Source organism: Caretta caretta, chromosome 6, assembly GCF_965140235.1.
Source record: "Caretta caretta isolate rCarCar2 chromosome 6, rCarCar1.hap1, whole genome shotgun sequence".
Lineage (NCBI taxonomy): Eukaryota > Metazoa > Chordata > Testudines > Cheloniidae > Caretta > Caretta caretta.
Window position 1 is genome coordinate 20,625,556 of NC_134211.1, and position 15,661 is coordinate 20,641,216.

General features: G+C 42.3%; 1 protein-coding gene across 4 annotated transcripts; it reads right to left on the reverse strand.

Moving 5' to 3' along the window:
- Window positions 1–660: 660 nt before the first annotated feature.
- On the reverse strand, window positions 661–15,381 carry GATD1 (glutamine amidotransferase class 1 domain containing 1). 4 transcript variants are annotated; one of them, XM_048854829.2, is made up of 8 exons: window positions 15,171–15,330; window positions 13,628–13,704; window positions 9,730–9,835; window positions 8,302–8,409; window positions 7,536–7,630; window positions 4,920–5,013; window positions 2,935–3,046; window positions 661–1,608 (listed from the first exon to the last, which is right to left on the reverse strand). In XM_048854829.2, the coding sequence occupies exons 1-8, from the start codon at window positions 15,265–15,267 to the stop codon at window positions 1,602–1,604; spliced, it is 696 nt and encodes a 231-aa protein (XP_048710786.2). In that variant the 5' UTR covers window positions 15,268–15,330; the 3' UTR covers window positions 661–1,601. The 4 variants fall into 4 exon arrangements, with proteins under 4 accessions (XP_048710786.2, XP_048710785.2, XP_048710787.2 ...); XM_048854828.2 differs by having other exon boundaries at window positions 661–1,611; XM_048854830.2 differs by lacking the exon at window positions 15,171–15,330 and adding an exon at window positions 14,604–14,722 and having other exon boundaries at window positions 661–1,611.
- Between the last annotated feature and the right edge of the window lie 280 nt (window positions 15,382–15,661).

Genomic DNA, 15,661 nt, shown 5'->3' on the forward strand with positions numbered 1-15,661 from the left:
GTCTAGACATGGCCTCTGTCTGAGCCTCTACATGCTACTGAAATAGATGTTCCACATCATTTCACTGGATGGTCCACTGAAACTGCAGCTGAGACGTATGTTCTGGCAGCAGAGAAAAAACTAAAAGAAAATCCTTGACAGAAGCTGACAGGGATGAAGATTTAACCAACATTTCCATCACAAGTACAAATCTGAAAACAGGGATTCAGTTTATAACACAGCCAGAAATCCTAGAAACCCCATGGCAAATTATTTAAGCTCACACAGCAGTTTTGAGAGGAAGTACAGCTAATAAACATTTCCCCTCAGAAAAGGGAACAAGGCTGGTCTGCCAGATTACTATGATTACAGCATCTGATGCTCCCTTTAAGGAAAAACATAACCAGGAGAAACTTTGAGTTCAGCTCCCTAGAGAATACTGCAGAAAAGTGTGGTCTCAATTTCAGTCATGAAAAAAAAAAAAGCCACCCATGAATGCATCCACCTTCCGGCAACAGCTTTTGCATAGTTAGGACTAAGGTGGAGGGAAAACCCTTCTTTGTGGTCTGACTGTCTCCTTTTATTTTTTAAATGGATGGAAAGGAACAAATGATATGCTCAATATGAAATGCAAAGAGAATGAGTCGATCTGCTAAGAAACTACATACAGGATGAAATCTATTTGGTCCAAGTAAATTCATTTTTACTTCTGTAATAAAATTAATTCCAAGAACAGACAATTGCACTGTATTTGCCAGAGATCAATATTTCTAACAATCCAAATAATACAAATTCATAATACATGCTGCACACAACAGTACTGCAAAGGACTTTTTAGAGGGTCCTTTAAAACAACCTTTGAGCAGATTTTTTACAAAAGTGCACAATGAGAAAAGAGCACATTATGTCAATGGTATCACCAAGGTGAGCTGCTTCAGACTCAGTTGTTCAGTTGCAGTCATGCAGGATTTATCTAAGCATTTTCCTTTATATCTCAAATTTGTCTCACTTTCAAAAATCCATTTAGAGAGTCTGGAGCCAACTTTATGACTCATTGGACAGAGGGCTAGAATAGATTTCAAACTGCAATTCAATGCAGCATTAATTGTGGAGTTTGAGATCTGAACCACAGGCACCAGCTGATAAATGAATGGACCTAAATTGAGAGCATTCCAGAACTGTTTTGCTATGGAGCTGAATTACCAGGTTCCCAACGAAGGGCTGACATCATATCGCCCTAGAGTGGGGTCTCCGCCCTTTAGCACAAGGAGAAGTGTTGGTATTATAAATATAAATGCTTTTTTTAGGATGTTTTCCCATGTAAAATGTAGAAACTTCTTTTTTCAAGGGCAGGGGGGAGAAATTCTGAAAGAAAAGTTTCACTACCAGAAAGTGAAGTGAGACTATTTCAGGATCATCTTTAAGGAGTGATACACATAAATGCTTTCTTGTTCACAAGCTTTATCCACTCTGCACGTACATTGGTACTTCCTCTTCACAATCACAGAGTCAACAGAAGTGCTGATGGCCCTCTCCATCAGCAAGACATCCCATTCACAGACAAGAAAGTCTTCAGTCTCTCTGGCTCTTCATCCATCCCAGCTACAAGGAGGCCTGCTCCTTCATTTCCTGCTGAATGAAACACATCCAACAGCATGACATGGCTAGCTAGCCCACAGATGGAAAGGAACTTCTCACCAATATTCACCTAATCCCACTCAGATTTTTCTTATTTGCCGTCTTTCATATTGGCAAATCCAAGAAACAAATTAAACCACCAACCTATTAACAACAAATATCTGAAATCTGTTCATTCCTACTATACAAAATATATGGAGTTGCCCAAATACTAACTTATCATAGCTCAAAGTGTACTAAGTGTGACAGATATTGCAATCCCATGCAGTATTTTGCAGGACATTGTAGTACATTTACAAATTGTTTATGCATGATTGTGTTCTTCTCCTACAGAAACTAAGAATAGTGGGTGGTGATTTAGTGGAGTCACTGAGACTAAACTTTAGAAAAGTACTGTCCCCATGGTGGTTTGCATATCCTGGTTCATGATGAGTTTTCCAGAGACTAAGAGACAAAGAAATGGCTTTTGGTATAAAAGGATGAGCTTGAACCAACACTGGGTTTCTTTCTGATTCAGCAAATGGACAGGAGCTTCTCTCCATGGGGAACCCCCAACCCTTGTGAAAGGATTGGAATGATTTTGGTCTACAAGGGTCCCTGGGTGACTCCTGGTATGTTTAAATCTGTGTATTGTTTTTATTATGTTTTGACGGTAATGCTTTTACCTTAATAATAAAGGTGCTTGCTTAGCAAGAGCTGTGTGATAATTTCTAATTGCTGTCAATACACCGTTCATAGCCCTCAGAGAGAAAGCAAAGCACAGGTGTTGGCTTTTAGACATACTGGCTAGCTTGTGATATCACAGTGTCAGGTGGGGGAGCTATGCAGCCTTAAAACCCCCTGGTCAGAAGGCAGTGGTACAAGGGTCCCTGCCCAGACACAAGTGGCAGCTGGAAATGTGATACCCAACTGGGAACTCCTGGAGCGGACCATGGGGGGTGTGGGTGGGGGGAGAAGAATACAGGTGATGTTCCCCTGAAACTGTGACACTAAGAATTTACACATAAAAGATTAATTTATCCTAATGAAAAGACTGAGTGATCCCAAATTCCATATTTCCCTTTATCAGTCTGTGTGTGTAGCTGTGTATTTCAAACCCAATAATTGTAAGTCAAAAATGCTGTTAGTAAAAGGAAATTAAAAGACACAAGAGACAAAACATGTAGTTAAGCAAATTGCAATTTAAAAAGACTCGTACTTCTCCTGTTATATCAGAAAAATGGTCTTCTTTGTGGCACTATTCAGAGTTATTCCTGAAACGTAAATATTTCTGGTCAAAGAATCCATTCCCAGGGTGCTTTATGCATATTTCCTCACCTGCCATTGAAGAGAAGAATAAGGTTCTGGACAGCTACAACAGTGGAATTCTCATTCTGTCCTGTAACAAGGTGCCTGTCCAGAACTATGTGTACAGCATCTGGCTTGCTGGCTGAATCAGAGAAAAATATTCAAATACTGATGCCAGTGGACACTGCTTCATAATTTCTATTTCACACATCCAATGAGACTGCAGTACAGAGGTTAACTATTTCAAATAGACAGTGTTTGGTGACTAACTGATATGCTGAGCTGTTTACAAGGTAGAGATAAACCTGACCTACCATCAAAGCTTCCTGAGGATTTCAACAAGAATTCCCTGCATGGAATGATTGTCAGATTGGCCCTTTATTTGTACCAGTCCTCTATCAAGTTCCCTATGTATTTCAGGAGGCTATCCTGGGAAACAAATTTTGAAGTGCATTTCTTTAACTTCCATTCACCCATGCAATGCATTATAAATACCCCTCATGTAAGAGACCAAGGTTAGCAATCACTGCCTAACAAAGAGCCTGCAATGATACAGATTTTCTGTCCAGTGAAAATACCCTGATATACTGGTATTCATTAGTAACATGTTGGTATTTCGCCAACCACTTTGGTCTTTTGTCCTTGATCAAACTTTTTAAAGTACTATTTTATGAAATTCCATTAACCTGTCATTCTTTTTCTGTATTCCACCCCCTACCTGACAACTGATGATGATAATCCAAATGCGTGGATAGGAATAAATGGCTTATCTCGGAACATACTCCTCCTGCTGCTCAATCCACTCAATAAAAGCTTCAGCCAAATCTGTATGACATCACAAGTAATCACCATGGAAGTGACTGTGACATCAGATGCTGGAATATCATTACTGAACTAATCTGGAAGAGGCAGCTAATTAGAAAGGGGAAAGCTGCTATTTAAACACACAAAAAGCTTCATTAGCAGCAGTAATAGAAAAAAAAATAACCAAATTGTACATGGCAGTTCAAAGAGACATTGGCATCTCTTTTTTTCTTGTTAAAGAGTGTACGCAGTGTTTGTTCGTTAAGGGTCTGTCACTGTTTCCATTATAAATCCCTTTTGTACAATTTCTAACTCAGCTGTTTCAACTGCATCAGCCCAAAGCTTGGCAGTTTTGTTTACAAATAAACCCAGTGGCTTAAATATTGTGGGTTCTCAATTATTTTTCATGTATAGAGTTCAAAAAATTATACCTCTCTCTCTCCTGCTTCTTCCCTAGTTTCAGATACCAAAGGTGAATGTGACAGATGCTTACTTGTAACAGAGGACTGGAACCTTCTACAGTGTATTATTTCATTCTCCCCATGGATCTTGGGTATAACAATAAATATGGCATATTCAGCAAAATGAAACACTCTTCTGAGCCTTCAGCAATAACGAAGCAGAATAACAGCATTCAGGATAGAGTGGCAGACTCAGCTCAGAATTTTGTGTGTTAATGCATTTTGGTGCTCACAAATTACAGAAGTTGAGGCTTTGCAACTGAAAGTCAAATTGTTACATTGCAATTCACAAAAACATATTACTTGGAAAAAAGACTATATTATTTAATGATAAAACTGATTTGGTATTTTGTTCAAAGACAGCCCACAAGCAATAAATCAAAACAGTCAATAAACCAATTTTATACATAACTAAGCTTGAATAATGTAAACTGGACCCAAGATCAGAGGTGTGTTAATACGGCTGTGTAGGTGGATGCTACGGTACTAACTTTCCGGTGCAGTCACATAGGGCTCTGTCACAATCCAGCCTGCTAGATATTATTACTAACGTTGGTAAGTAATTTGGATTTTAAAACATTTTTAACTTTCCAGGGTCTTTTAGCATGTGTTGCATTGTAATTTAACAGAGTGTAACAGAGCACATTCTGCAATGGTCCTTCTCACATGTGTGGCAAAGGAATAAAAGCTATTTCACCACCACCAATCATTCATAAGACATGAAGGGCTAACAATCAGAAAGTGACGTACCACTAAAGGTAGCTCCAGAATCTTTCACAAAGTCCTCCACAATAATGGACAAACTGGCAAAACTGGGCTGCCTTATCAGCTCATACACAGAGGGCTGAAAAACAGGAGAATGAGATAAGTCTGCTTAGCTTTTACCTAAGATAGATCCAAGCAAAACCAATGAGGAAAATATTCTGTCACAATCTATTCTTCTACCCACTTCCTTCTTCCAAAAATTTTAATAAAAACATGCAACTGAAGTTATTTTTGGAGTACTTAAAAAAAAACAAACCCAAAATATCCAATTTCCTACAGATATCCAAATTAGGGCGCAAACTGGAAATTCTCATGGGAGTCAATCTCAGTCTGCATAGGAAGGTTAAGCACACAAGTACCTCATAGTGGCACTAACAGTACATGACTAAGAATTTGGGGCTTCTATTTTAGGATTTGGTGCTTGCACCATCTGAGAACCTCACACTTAATTAGAATAGCAAAGCAATGTCCCTAGAGGATGTCCTGGGTTTTTCTGCTCTTCTCCCTTTCTCTGATTCTGCAGTCTCTGCAAATCTTAAATAATGAGAGGTGAAAACAGTCTTCCAGTGTCAGGGAAAGAGTAGAACATCATGCCCAGAAACCAGGAGAGAAGCTTCTGAGAAAACAATAGTTGACTGAGAACTGCATTATACCAATGCACCCTCAAGCTCTCTAATTATAAATATAATTCCACTTAATTAAATTTCCAATCGATTACTTTCAAGTTGTTTTGCAATAATGGTAACAGTAAGCTCTCTCTGATAAAAGTTTGTTACTTGACCTCCATCAGCATTAAATCCAGCATAATCACCTACATAAAGAGATAAGCAAAGCTTTGTACCCACAAAGCATGATAAGTCGGAATGGAATTACAGACTCTGTTTTGTAAAAAGCTAGAAATGCTTGGGGCCATTTTATAGCTTCAGTGAAATTCTCCACTAGGATGTTTAGCTGGGATTCTGTAATTCTGGCTAAAAGGCATTGAACACCACCTCATGATTTGTAACACCACGAAGCGTGGTGCTATTCCAATCTGACACATTGTACATTACATCTGCTTGCTTACTCACACGGGTAAGTTAGTTTTCCTATCGTTTTGTATCTTAATGGAACCCACATGAGAATATTTTTGAAACCTAGAACTTCATAAAGTTAAAACAAATACACCACACTAACGAGAAAGTAACCCACTATGGGCAGGCAGGTATATTAACAATTCTCAAACCATGACATTGGGGGTCACAGAACCAATCCAAGACCTCAGTGCAAATGTGAGAAAAATTACCTTTCAAATAAAACACAGCCTGACCTTCAGTTCCTTATTCACACTCAACCATTCATGCATACAAAATCATCACACACAAGACATTTTTTCTTAAATGAAAAACCTAGATTATTGGACAAGCCCTTTTGCCCTGTCCCATGAGCGATCTACCTTCTGTTAGCTACTGCTGTGGCACTTTTACCTGCAGTGCTGGCTAAAGGGATGTAAAAAGATAGCTCTCCACTGTGCTGCTTTTGGGGTCCGCCCATTCAACCATGATATAAAGGAACTTCCCACTTCTCCATTCACACAAGAGCATGATACAGACAACTAATTTAACAGCAGAAAATATATGCCTGAATCCAGTAAACAACATGCAAGAGATTAAGCCCACTGAAATGTCACCTAGTCGTGATCTCCATACCGCAGAGCCCAGTTACTTGGATTCCGTGCAGGACACGGTGTTTGTGTCTGATTGCACATTTCAGTGTACAACTGCATCATCAATTTAAACAAATCTGCATCTTTAATGACCATAACTAGGCCACAATGCACATATTACATTAAAAGTATCAGCATATGCTGTGATATCAAATATATATGCACAAGGAGTCTGTGTTACACCTTCTGTGGAAACCATAACTTTAAATTTCCTGACTCTGTGCGTAAATTTTCAACTACAAAAGTTGCATTAAGAATGTTTATTATGCATTTTATTGATAAATGAGTATAGATCCTGCATAAATCCGTGACAGTCTGTGGGTGATCTGAGACATTACAGCCTAGCGGCACAACAGGATAAGAGATCAATAGCAGCAGCCTGAGTTTGAATTTCTTTTAGTTTGTACAAATAGCTCTTTTCTGAGTTAGATTCCTTTAACATTTAAAAATCATTCATAGAAATAAAATTCACACGCAGTGTTATGGCACCAAATTGAATAACCATAGTATCTAGGGACGTTTAAAGCCATGAACTATCAGCCAGACACACTATGGCAAATTTGTTTAGAGGTTTTATCACCTTCATTTGGTATTTATAAAATACTGAGACTGACAGCACTCACCAGAACAAGGCTGAATTACAGCAGAGCCCTCATATGCAGTCTTGGGCCCCTACACAGCTCACCATTCTGGCCTACAGCACCCTTTGCCAATGACAGTCCTTCAGCTCCTGAGTAACAAGTTGTTGAACTTATCAGATTGATTATTTTGATTTGGACCAAAGTCTCTTAAGACCTATGACGACGCCAAAATCCCTGGCACTACCACACTGAATTACACTGCCCCACGCACAGTGAAATCCTCACTTTGGGAGGAGTTTGCTTCACGGTACCTACCCCTGTCAGGCTGTATCCCTGAAATACCCAGGATTTATCCTCATTTGTGGCACAACATAAAGCAGCAACTCCATGTCCCACAGCACAAATAGGCTCTAAAAAACAAATAGATTTAAGAAATTAATTTAATTATAAATACCCTGAAAGTTACAACAGCCAAAATAATATCCTTTAAGTTACTGTATATTACCTTTCTGAAAATAATGTTATGAGACATTGTTTGCATTGACTCTGGCTTTACTGTTTTCTCTGTGCACCAATTTACAAGATTAGGGCCCAATCCTTCAGAGTTACACATGTGCTTAACACAGGTAGTTCCAACAGGACTATTCATGCTCAAGTGCTTAAATTAAAGTACACATGCGATTCTTTGCAGGATCAGGATCTTATTGAAGAGGACTCTATAATACTGTGTAACTGGCTATGAACTAAGAGTTCCATCTGACTCACAGGGAGCATCACTCCAGTTTTGAACATTGGTAAGGCAGAGGAATTCTCTTCTCTCTCTCAAAAGATCTTATTTTTAATCTCTTTCCACAAGGAAGGTTTTGTTATTTTTTAAAGTTCTGATGCTGCTGCACTCTTCCAGTTGTGTAAATAATTTGAAGTTTGCTAGCTACATCACCACTTCTTCCATTACAATGCCTACAAGTGTTCACTGCAAGATAAATAGACTTTTGTATGGACCAGCAATGAAGTAATGAATTAAGTACAGACTCTGGATTTTATTAAAACAAAATAAAGATCCCCAATAGGGTTTACCTACTGTTCTCATTGCTGAAGTGCTGCAATATCCTAGCTAGGTATCCACTGTTTGCAAGGTCAGTCAAAGCCCCAGGACAGTTAGGAATCAACAGGGCATGGTATCTAGCACCTAGTCAGGAAGAGAGAATAATACAAGTTTGGACTATAAACATTAACGGGCAAAAGTATCTGAGCATGATTTCTTTTCAAAATTTATTTGACAAAGCAAAAAATACTCCACAAAAGAAGTCAGTCACATACTACAATATGTAAAAACACAAACCAAAGAAATTAAATAAAAATAAAATATCTATTATAAAGTCCAGCGCTCAGGAAGGAGAAAGCTATATTGTGGTATATAGGCCTACAAAGATCAGAAGCTTCTAAAGAGATATTCCTAACAAGCCAAAGATTTACCATTCTTCCTTCTACTATAGCAGAAGCCCTTTAATCGACCCCACAGTTAACAGTATGCCTAGTTTAGTATACCCTTTCTCCAGGGGCAAATGTATCTCACCAAAATATTGGCTTTTTATCAGTCTAACATTTTGACTGCTTGCTCATGACATGCTAGGAAAAACATTAAGATGCAAAAAAAACCCCCACCCACCTCTGTTTAAGAGCGAGAATTTTTTAGCACAACTTTGATTCAATCAAGGGAAAGACATCTCAAGCCTAATGCTTCTTCCCAATCTCCACTAGGGAGTAGAGGCCCACTGCAATACCTAGACAGGCCCCATATCTTGGCTGAAATGCATGGCAAAATCCATGATAAGAAAGACAAATTCAAGCTCCTGGTCCTCATTTCCAACAAGGCTCTGCCCCATCTCACTTCTTCCCTACATCAGTTCCTCAGTCTGACTTTACAGCCCCTCATGCTCCTTCCACAGTGTATGAGCTTCTCTTCTTATTGATCCTTTTGACTTCTTTGCCCACTCCTGACTTTACACCTTCTTTCATGAACAACTCTATCATTTAGCATACGATAAGCCTTTTCCCACTCTTCCTTACTAAATTTTCTTAAGACCCAGTTCATCTAGCTACAACACACTCAATAATTTTCCTGTATTCTACTGGATTGCATCCACATGCCTTGCTATTGTAAGTGCTTGGGGGAAGGTACTCTGTTAGGCATATTCTGCCTGAACAGTGCTCAGTACACACATCAATAAAAACAGAAGAAAATACATTTTATAGTTGCATCTCGTCCTGTAGTTTGTGTCTCAGTGATTACTTACGCAGTCTGTTTGGAACAGATGATGCAGCTTCTCCAGGAAACTATAAGGGGGAATAGCCTGAGCAATTAGGGTGGGAAGATAACAGTGATGCCCATTATGCATACAGACAGACTCCAAAAACATTACTTTTTTTGCTCTCCTCTTCCCAAAGATTTAACAGTCAGAAGCATTTGTTTTCACAATATAGAGGGGAAGATATGTAAGATACTCACCATCAATTGACTCCAACTTGGCAGGATTTGCATAAGATTTCATACGGAAGTCCTGTATCCAACGCATGTTGCTCTCATTCACATCAACAAAGTCAATTAACTTCCCCTAGTTGAATCATTGTTCAAAGACAGTGATTAATCTCAGTGCACAGTTTTTTGTCTAGTTTGTTTCTAAGTGTGGAGTTTCTTTTCTTTTTTTTTTTTTTTTACAGGGACTTTAGTGCTCATTGCAACCAAAGTTCTTTCTTTGTCCACAGAAAAGGTATTTCTCTCTCCAAGATGACTTAATCCTGAAATCAAGAAGCCATATCTAACATGAGGTCTATACTCAGAGGTGAAAGTAGGCCGGTATCGTATAACGGTAAGAAGCCGATACCGGCCTGTACGCAGCCACGGCAGCACTTTAACATCGCTACCCCTTTTGCCCCCGTCAGCGGCCCTGCCGGTAGGGACCCTACCAGCAGGGTCACCAATGGGAGGTGAGGGGAGGAGTGGGAAGAGGCAAAGGGGCAGCTGCCCCAGGACCGGCGATTTAAAAGGTCCCAGAGCTCCCAGTCACCGCCGCCGCTACCGTGGCAGCGGCTGGAGCCCCAGGTGGCACAGCCCAGATGGGCTAGCTGTGGGAGGCTGACCCCCAGCCCTGCCTCTTCTGCTTGAGGCTCCGCCCCTTCCATGGGCCCAGCAACGGGCCTCCGTACTGGTAAGAATTTAATATTATTAATACCCTGTCTAAACTACCTTCGTTGGAACAGATGTATCTGTCAGGAGTGCTATGCCAGCAAAAGCCTCTAGTGTAGACATGTTTTTGCCAGTATTGTTTATTTTGCTCAGGGTGGCTGAAATAAGCTATACTGGCAAAACCTGGTATACTGGCAAAGTATTATTAGTGTAGACCTGGCCTCTATTTGAGAAGAGGATATTTCATCTTCCAGGGCCAAGTTAATCCCTGGCCTTTTAGAGGCACAAATTAGAGCACTGTTTAGTGCCAAACTGTGAGGCAGATTTATGTGACCTGTTAGAAATGAACTTGTTTCAGTAATAAAATGGTAATAATTTTCAGTCACTTCTGTCCTGGACAGGATTTTAACTGGTGATCCAGAGACAAAGGCCTCTCCCAGTACTATGTCTGTATATTTGTCAATTTGACAAATTATGTGAATTTTTCCATGAAAAGTCTTTTTCACTCTATTCTGCCTATTACAGAACAAAAACTCTTCCATGAATTTCTACACAATTGGGTCTTTTTAATTTTTGTAGTGAGTCATGTTTATATGCTTTTAAAACTATTGGAAATTTATGTTTAAACTACAATTGTACATGTTGCATTTGTTTGTTGTGAGGAAGCCACAACAAGCAACTAGATTTAACAACTACTAATCTCTCAAAAGTGATGTCAGAAATTTGAATTCCAGTCTGTTAGAAACAGAGAACATTTGTCAGATGGTAATTTTGAAGCTGTTAGTCTGCAGTAAATTTGAACTACTGACCCAGAGGTGAGCAGATTTACTTCCTAGTATCAACCTCCTGATGTATGTAGTTATCCATTTTGATGTATTTTACGGTAAACCCATCTAGAAATTTCTGAAAAACTTGCTAATCAAAATAAGTTATATGAATACAAAATTTTTAAATAAGCCCAAAGGACATTACATAAGGCTCAACTATCCACTCCAGGTTTTGCCTGATGAGCAAGGTAAACATAGCACAGGGATGGAACAGTATTGGGGAAAGTGTCCCTTTAGTTTAATATTAATCAGTTCTGTGTTATTAGTTTTTATACATGCATTTAGAGATAGTTGGATCAGCACATTTTATTTTGGTTTAATTGTTTGTATCTGAGGCAATAAGACAAAAATCTCAGTGCAGAATGAAAGCGAGTCATTTTCTTTCTAACTTTGCAGGAAAGCAACTTTTCATTGTTTGCAACTGAACGGAAGTGTTACATTGGTACTTTTTTGCCACACTAAATGTAAAAGTTGTTTATTTGTCCTTTTATGATCCATTTGAGTGGGTACTTCGCAATCAATCACATGCATGTTTGTTTTTCCAATAATTCACACAACTGAGCTAGGGAAATATTAGACTGAATATCAAAACTTAAGGCCTTGCTCCTGTGCAGGCATACACAATGTTTTTATTAAAGGTTTTAACACCTTAAATGAAAGTGAAGAATCTTTAATGAAGACGTCCTTTAACTTCAATGACTAACATGGTCAAAGTGTTAGCAAAAACCACAAAGGGTCAGATTTTCTGTAGGAATTCCAATCGCTCTGCGCCATCTAGAAAACAGCCACATCTGACAACTGAGAATTCCTCTGTTGCACAGGAACTCTCAGCTGGTGCAAACCTGGTATACCTGCCTCCTATGCTAAACACAAACAAACACACACACTCACTCACTCTTGTCGCCCCAGGATAGGGACAGAAGCAGAGGAGCATAGCCAGAGCTGGTTATCATATGGCTATACCCAGCTGGGTTAGTAAACACAGTGGACTGTTGCCAGGTAATGCAAGTTAGAGCTGCCGTTGCTCTAAGTTACACCAGGACAGGCACAGTTCAACCCTGAGAATCAGGGAGATGCAACAGGCTCCCTGAGGGCTTCCCCTGGCTGTACTAAGCAGAAACTAGGTGCAGCAGAGAATCTGGGTCAAACAGTTTTTTAAAGTTTGATAAAAACCCCTTCCCATTTCTATTGCTCAATTTTTACTATCTTGATTCTTATGATGTCATCATTTTCCTAGTTCTCTAGTCAGAATCTTCCAGAGCAGGAAAGACCAAAATGTCATACGCAAAACAAGCAACAAAAGATTTTGATGGGGTTTTTTGAGGGGATGAGAAGGGGAGAAGGAAGTTGACTTTTCAAACCTCCCTTATACAACATAAAGAAGCAAAAGAGAACACAATCTCCATGTTTTTTTCCCTTTGTAAATCCCCTTTAAAATTCTTGCAGTATTTCAGGAAACATCCTTTAGAACAGCGGTGGACAAACTTTTTGGCTCAAGGGCCACATCTGGGTATGGAAATTGTATGGCAAGCCATGAATGCTTGTGAAACTGGGGACTGGGGTGCGGAAGGGGGTGAGGGCTACAGTTGGCGATGCGGGCTCCAGGGTGGGGCTGGGGCGTACAGGAGGGTGCTCCGAGCTGGGGCAGAGGGGGTCAGAGGACAGGAGGGGGATCAGGGCTGGGGCAGAGGGTTGGAGCACAGGAGGGAGTCAGGGGTGCAGGATCCAGGTGGCGCTTACCTCAAGCAGCTCCCAGAAGCAGTGGCATGTCCCCCCTCTGACTCCTATGCGGAGACGTGGCAAAGCAGCTCTGTGCACTGCCCCGTCCGCAGGTGCCACCCCTGCAGCTTCCATTGGCCGTGGTTCCCAGCCATGCATAGGCACCACAGGGGGGACATGCCGCTGCTTTCAGCGGCGGCGCGGAGAGGGGCAAGCCCCCAACCCTGCTCCCCGGCTGAAGCAGGGCAAGCCCTGGACTCTGCTTCCCGGCTGGAGCTCAAGGGCCAGATTAAAATGTCCAGAGGGCCGGATGCAGCCCCCGGGCCGTAGTTTGCCCACCCCACTTTAGAACGTAAAAATCAAAAGGACTTTATAATTATTATTAAATAAGAACTGCAATACAGAATCTCTTCAAGTGTACCAGCATAGACCCCAACCCTACAAACACTTATGCATAGGTTTACCTCTATGCACATGAGTATTCTCAGTGAAGTTAAGCATGTATGTAAGAGTTTAAAGATCAAGGGCCTTCATCTGTAAAGATTATTAGAATTCTCTCAACGAAGGGTTACCATACTTTTTCATTATTACTAGTTTATACATTAATGCAGAACTGGTTGTTTTCAGATCATCATAGTATGTACTGATGTCAATTCCTGTTCTCTCACACTTACCCCTGGAGTGGCAACTTGTAGATTAAAAGCAGCACTAGCCAGTGTAAAAGAATGAAGAAAGGATTGGGCAGACACACCTGGAAAACAGAGTTGGACAACTTAAAGAAAGAATCATCATACCTTAAACCCAGCTACACTGTACATATTTCACCAACTAGCATTAAATGAATCTTCGGGTCACTTAAAAGCTCCCATGGCCTAGGGGCATTTTTAAAAACACAAGGAGAAATATTCACAAAGATAATGCATCATACTTTCACACTCTATATTTGATGTTAGTATTCTAATAAAGCATTACATTTTCTAACGCTGTTGAGAAACAGGAACAGTACAGGCAGAGTCAGTGTTCAAGGAATTAGAGAGAGCAGCAAAATCCGAAGTCCCAAACCAATGAAAAATTAGTTGAAACAGTCTCCAAAAAAGGAACAGCACTGACTGTGCCATCTTCAGAAATTTCTAAAAGAATGACTCCCTGGCATCTGACGTAGCAGGATAAAGAACTATGGGAAAGGATCATGCCTGTACACGTATTTATAATTATAGAAATCTTAAGTTCTGCTCAGAGCCAGTTCTAGACAGTGAGGTATTTTTACAATCTGCATCAGCACAGTAGCTGAGCCTTTCACAAACTTTAATGAACTCAGGTATATCTCACCTTCAGAGAGGTTTCAATAAGCTTCTTTCACAGAGTAAAACAATGAGGAGTCCTTGTGGCACTTTAGAGACTAACAAAATTATTTGAGCATAACCTTTCATAGGCTAAAACCCACTTCATCAGATGCATGAAGTGAAAAATACAGTAGGTAGGTATAAATATACAGCAAGTGAAAAGATGGGTGTTGCCTACCAAGTGGGGGGTCAGTACTATCGAGGCCAATTGAATCAGGGTGGATCCGGTCATACAGCACGTCTGACCCAGCCGATTATTGAACCCATCTCATGAGCCTTATTTCAGCACCTGAACTACCAAACCAACCTTCCTCTGAAGCATTAGCGTCGTTCCTGTCTGTCTTCTGCTGGAAGCGATTCATACAAATCGCTCTCCAATCAGGCTGCGTGGGCAAGCGCAGTTTGCCAGCCAGGTCTACCACCCAGCCTCTTCATTTACTCCTGGACAGCCTGGATCCCCTCGTGAACACAAGGTGGGGGACTCGGGGGCTGGCCCGGACCCCGCCGCTGCCCCTGCCCCCATCCCAGCGCAGCGCGGGGACAGCGAGCGCCGCGGGCTCCCCCTGGGCAAGTACCCCACGGGCCACACTCGCCAGCGGCCTGAAGGCGGTTTCCGGGCTGGGAAGGAGGCGGCAGAGCCGGGCCCGGGCCCTGACCCCCCGCCTGATCCCGCGGTCACCGCGCTGCGACGGGCGCGGCCAAGGCGGGCGGGCCAGAGGCGGGTCCCGCGGCGGGGCTGAGGGAGGCCGGGGCAGAGAAAACCGGCGTCGGGGCGGCCCCCCTCCCTCCGCAGGGGCGGCCCAGCTCTCGGTCCCCTTCCGGGGCCGCGGCGCGGGGGCCCAGTGGGGCAGGGGCGGCCCGGGCCGCGACTCACCCCCGGAGGCCGCGCTGGCGATGATGAGGCAGGCGGGCTTGCCGGGCCGCTCCGACATGGCGCTGGCGGGGCCCGGCGGCGGCGGCTGCCTCCTCATACGGACGGACCCGGGCGAGGGCCCCAGTGGCGGTTGCCGGGCCGCACCGCGCAGGCGCCGCGGCGGCGGCACCCGTTCGGGGAGGGGGAGGGGCCTCGCTCGGCTCCGCACGGCTGTTCCCGCCCCCGTCAGCGCCCGGGCCCACGGGGCAAAGGGGCGGGGCCGAGAGGGGGTGTCATTGGCCAGGGGGGAGGGAGACAAGAGGGTGTCATTGGCAGGGTTTTGTGGGGCTTGGGCAGGGGGAGCTGTGGCCTAAGGTGTGGGGGCCATCCAAAGGCGGGAGCCCCCTTGGCAAAGTGAGCCCCACTCACAATGGACGTGTCACAGCCGCTCCTCACGCAAGTGAACCTTTACTCACACTCACTCACACACACATACCCCGTACATCACTACA

Excerpts from the sequence above, each read along its gene's own strand:
- GATD1 (XM_048854828.2), bottom strand. The coding sequence starts at position 15,267 with ATGAGGAGGCAGCCGCCGCCGCCGGGCCCCGCCAGCGCCATGTCGGAG. Across the intron at positions 8,410-9,729 it reads CAAGTTGGAGTCAATTGATG|GTGCTAGATACCATGCCCTG; the intron begins GTGAGTATCTTA and ends CTTCCTGACTAG. Across the intron at positions 7,631-8,301 it reads GCACTTCAGCAATGAGAACA|AGCCTATTTGTGCTGTGGGA; the intron begins GTAGGTAAACCC and ends TTTGTTTTTTAG.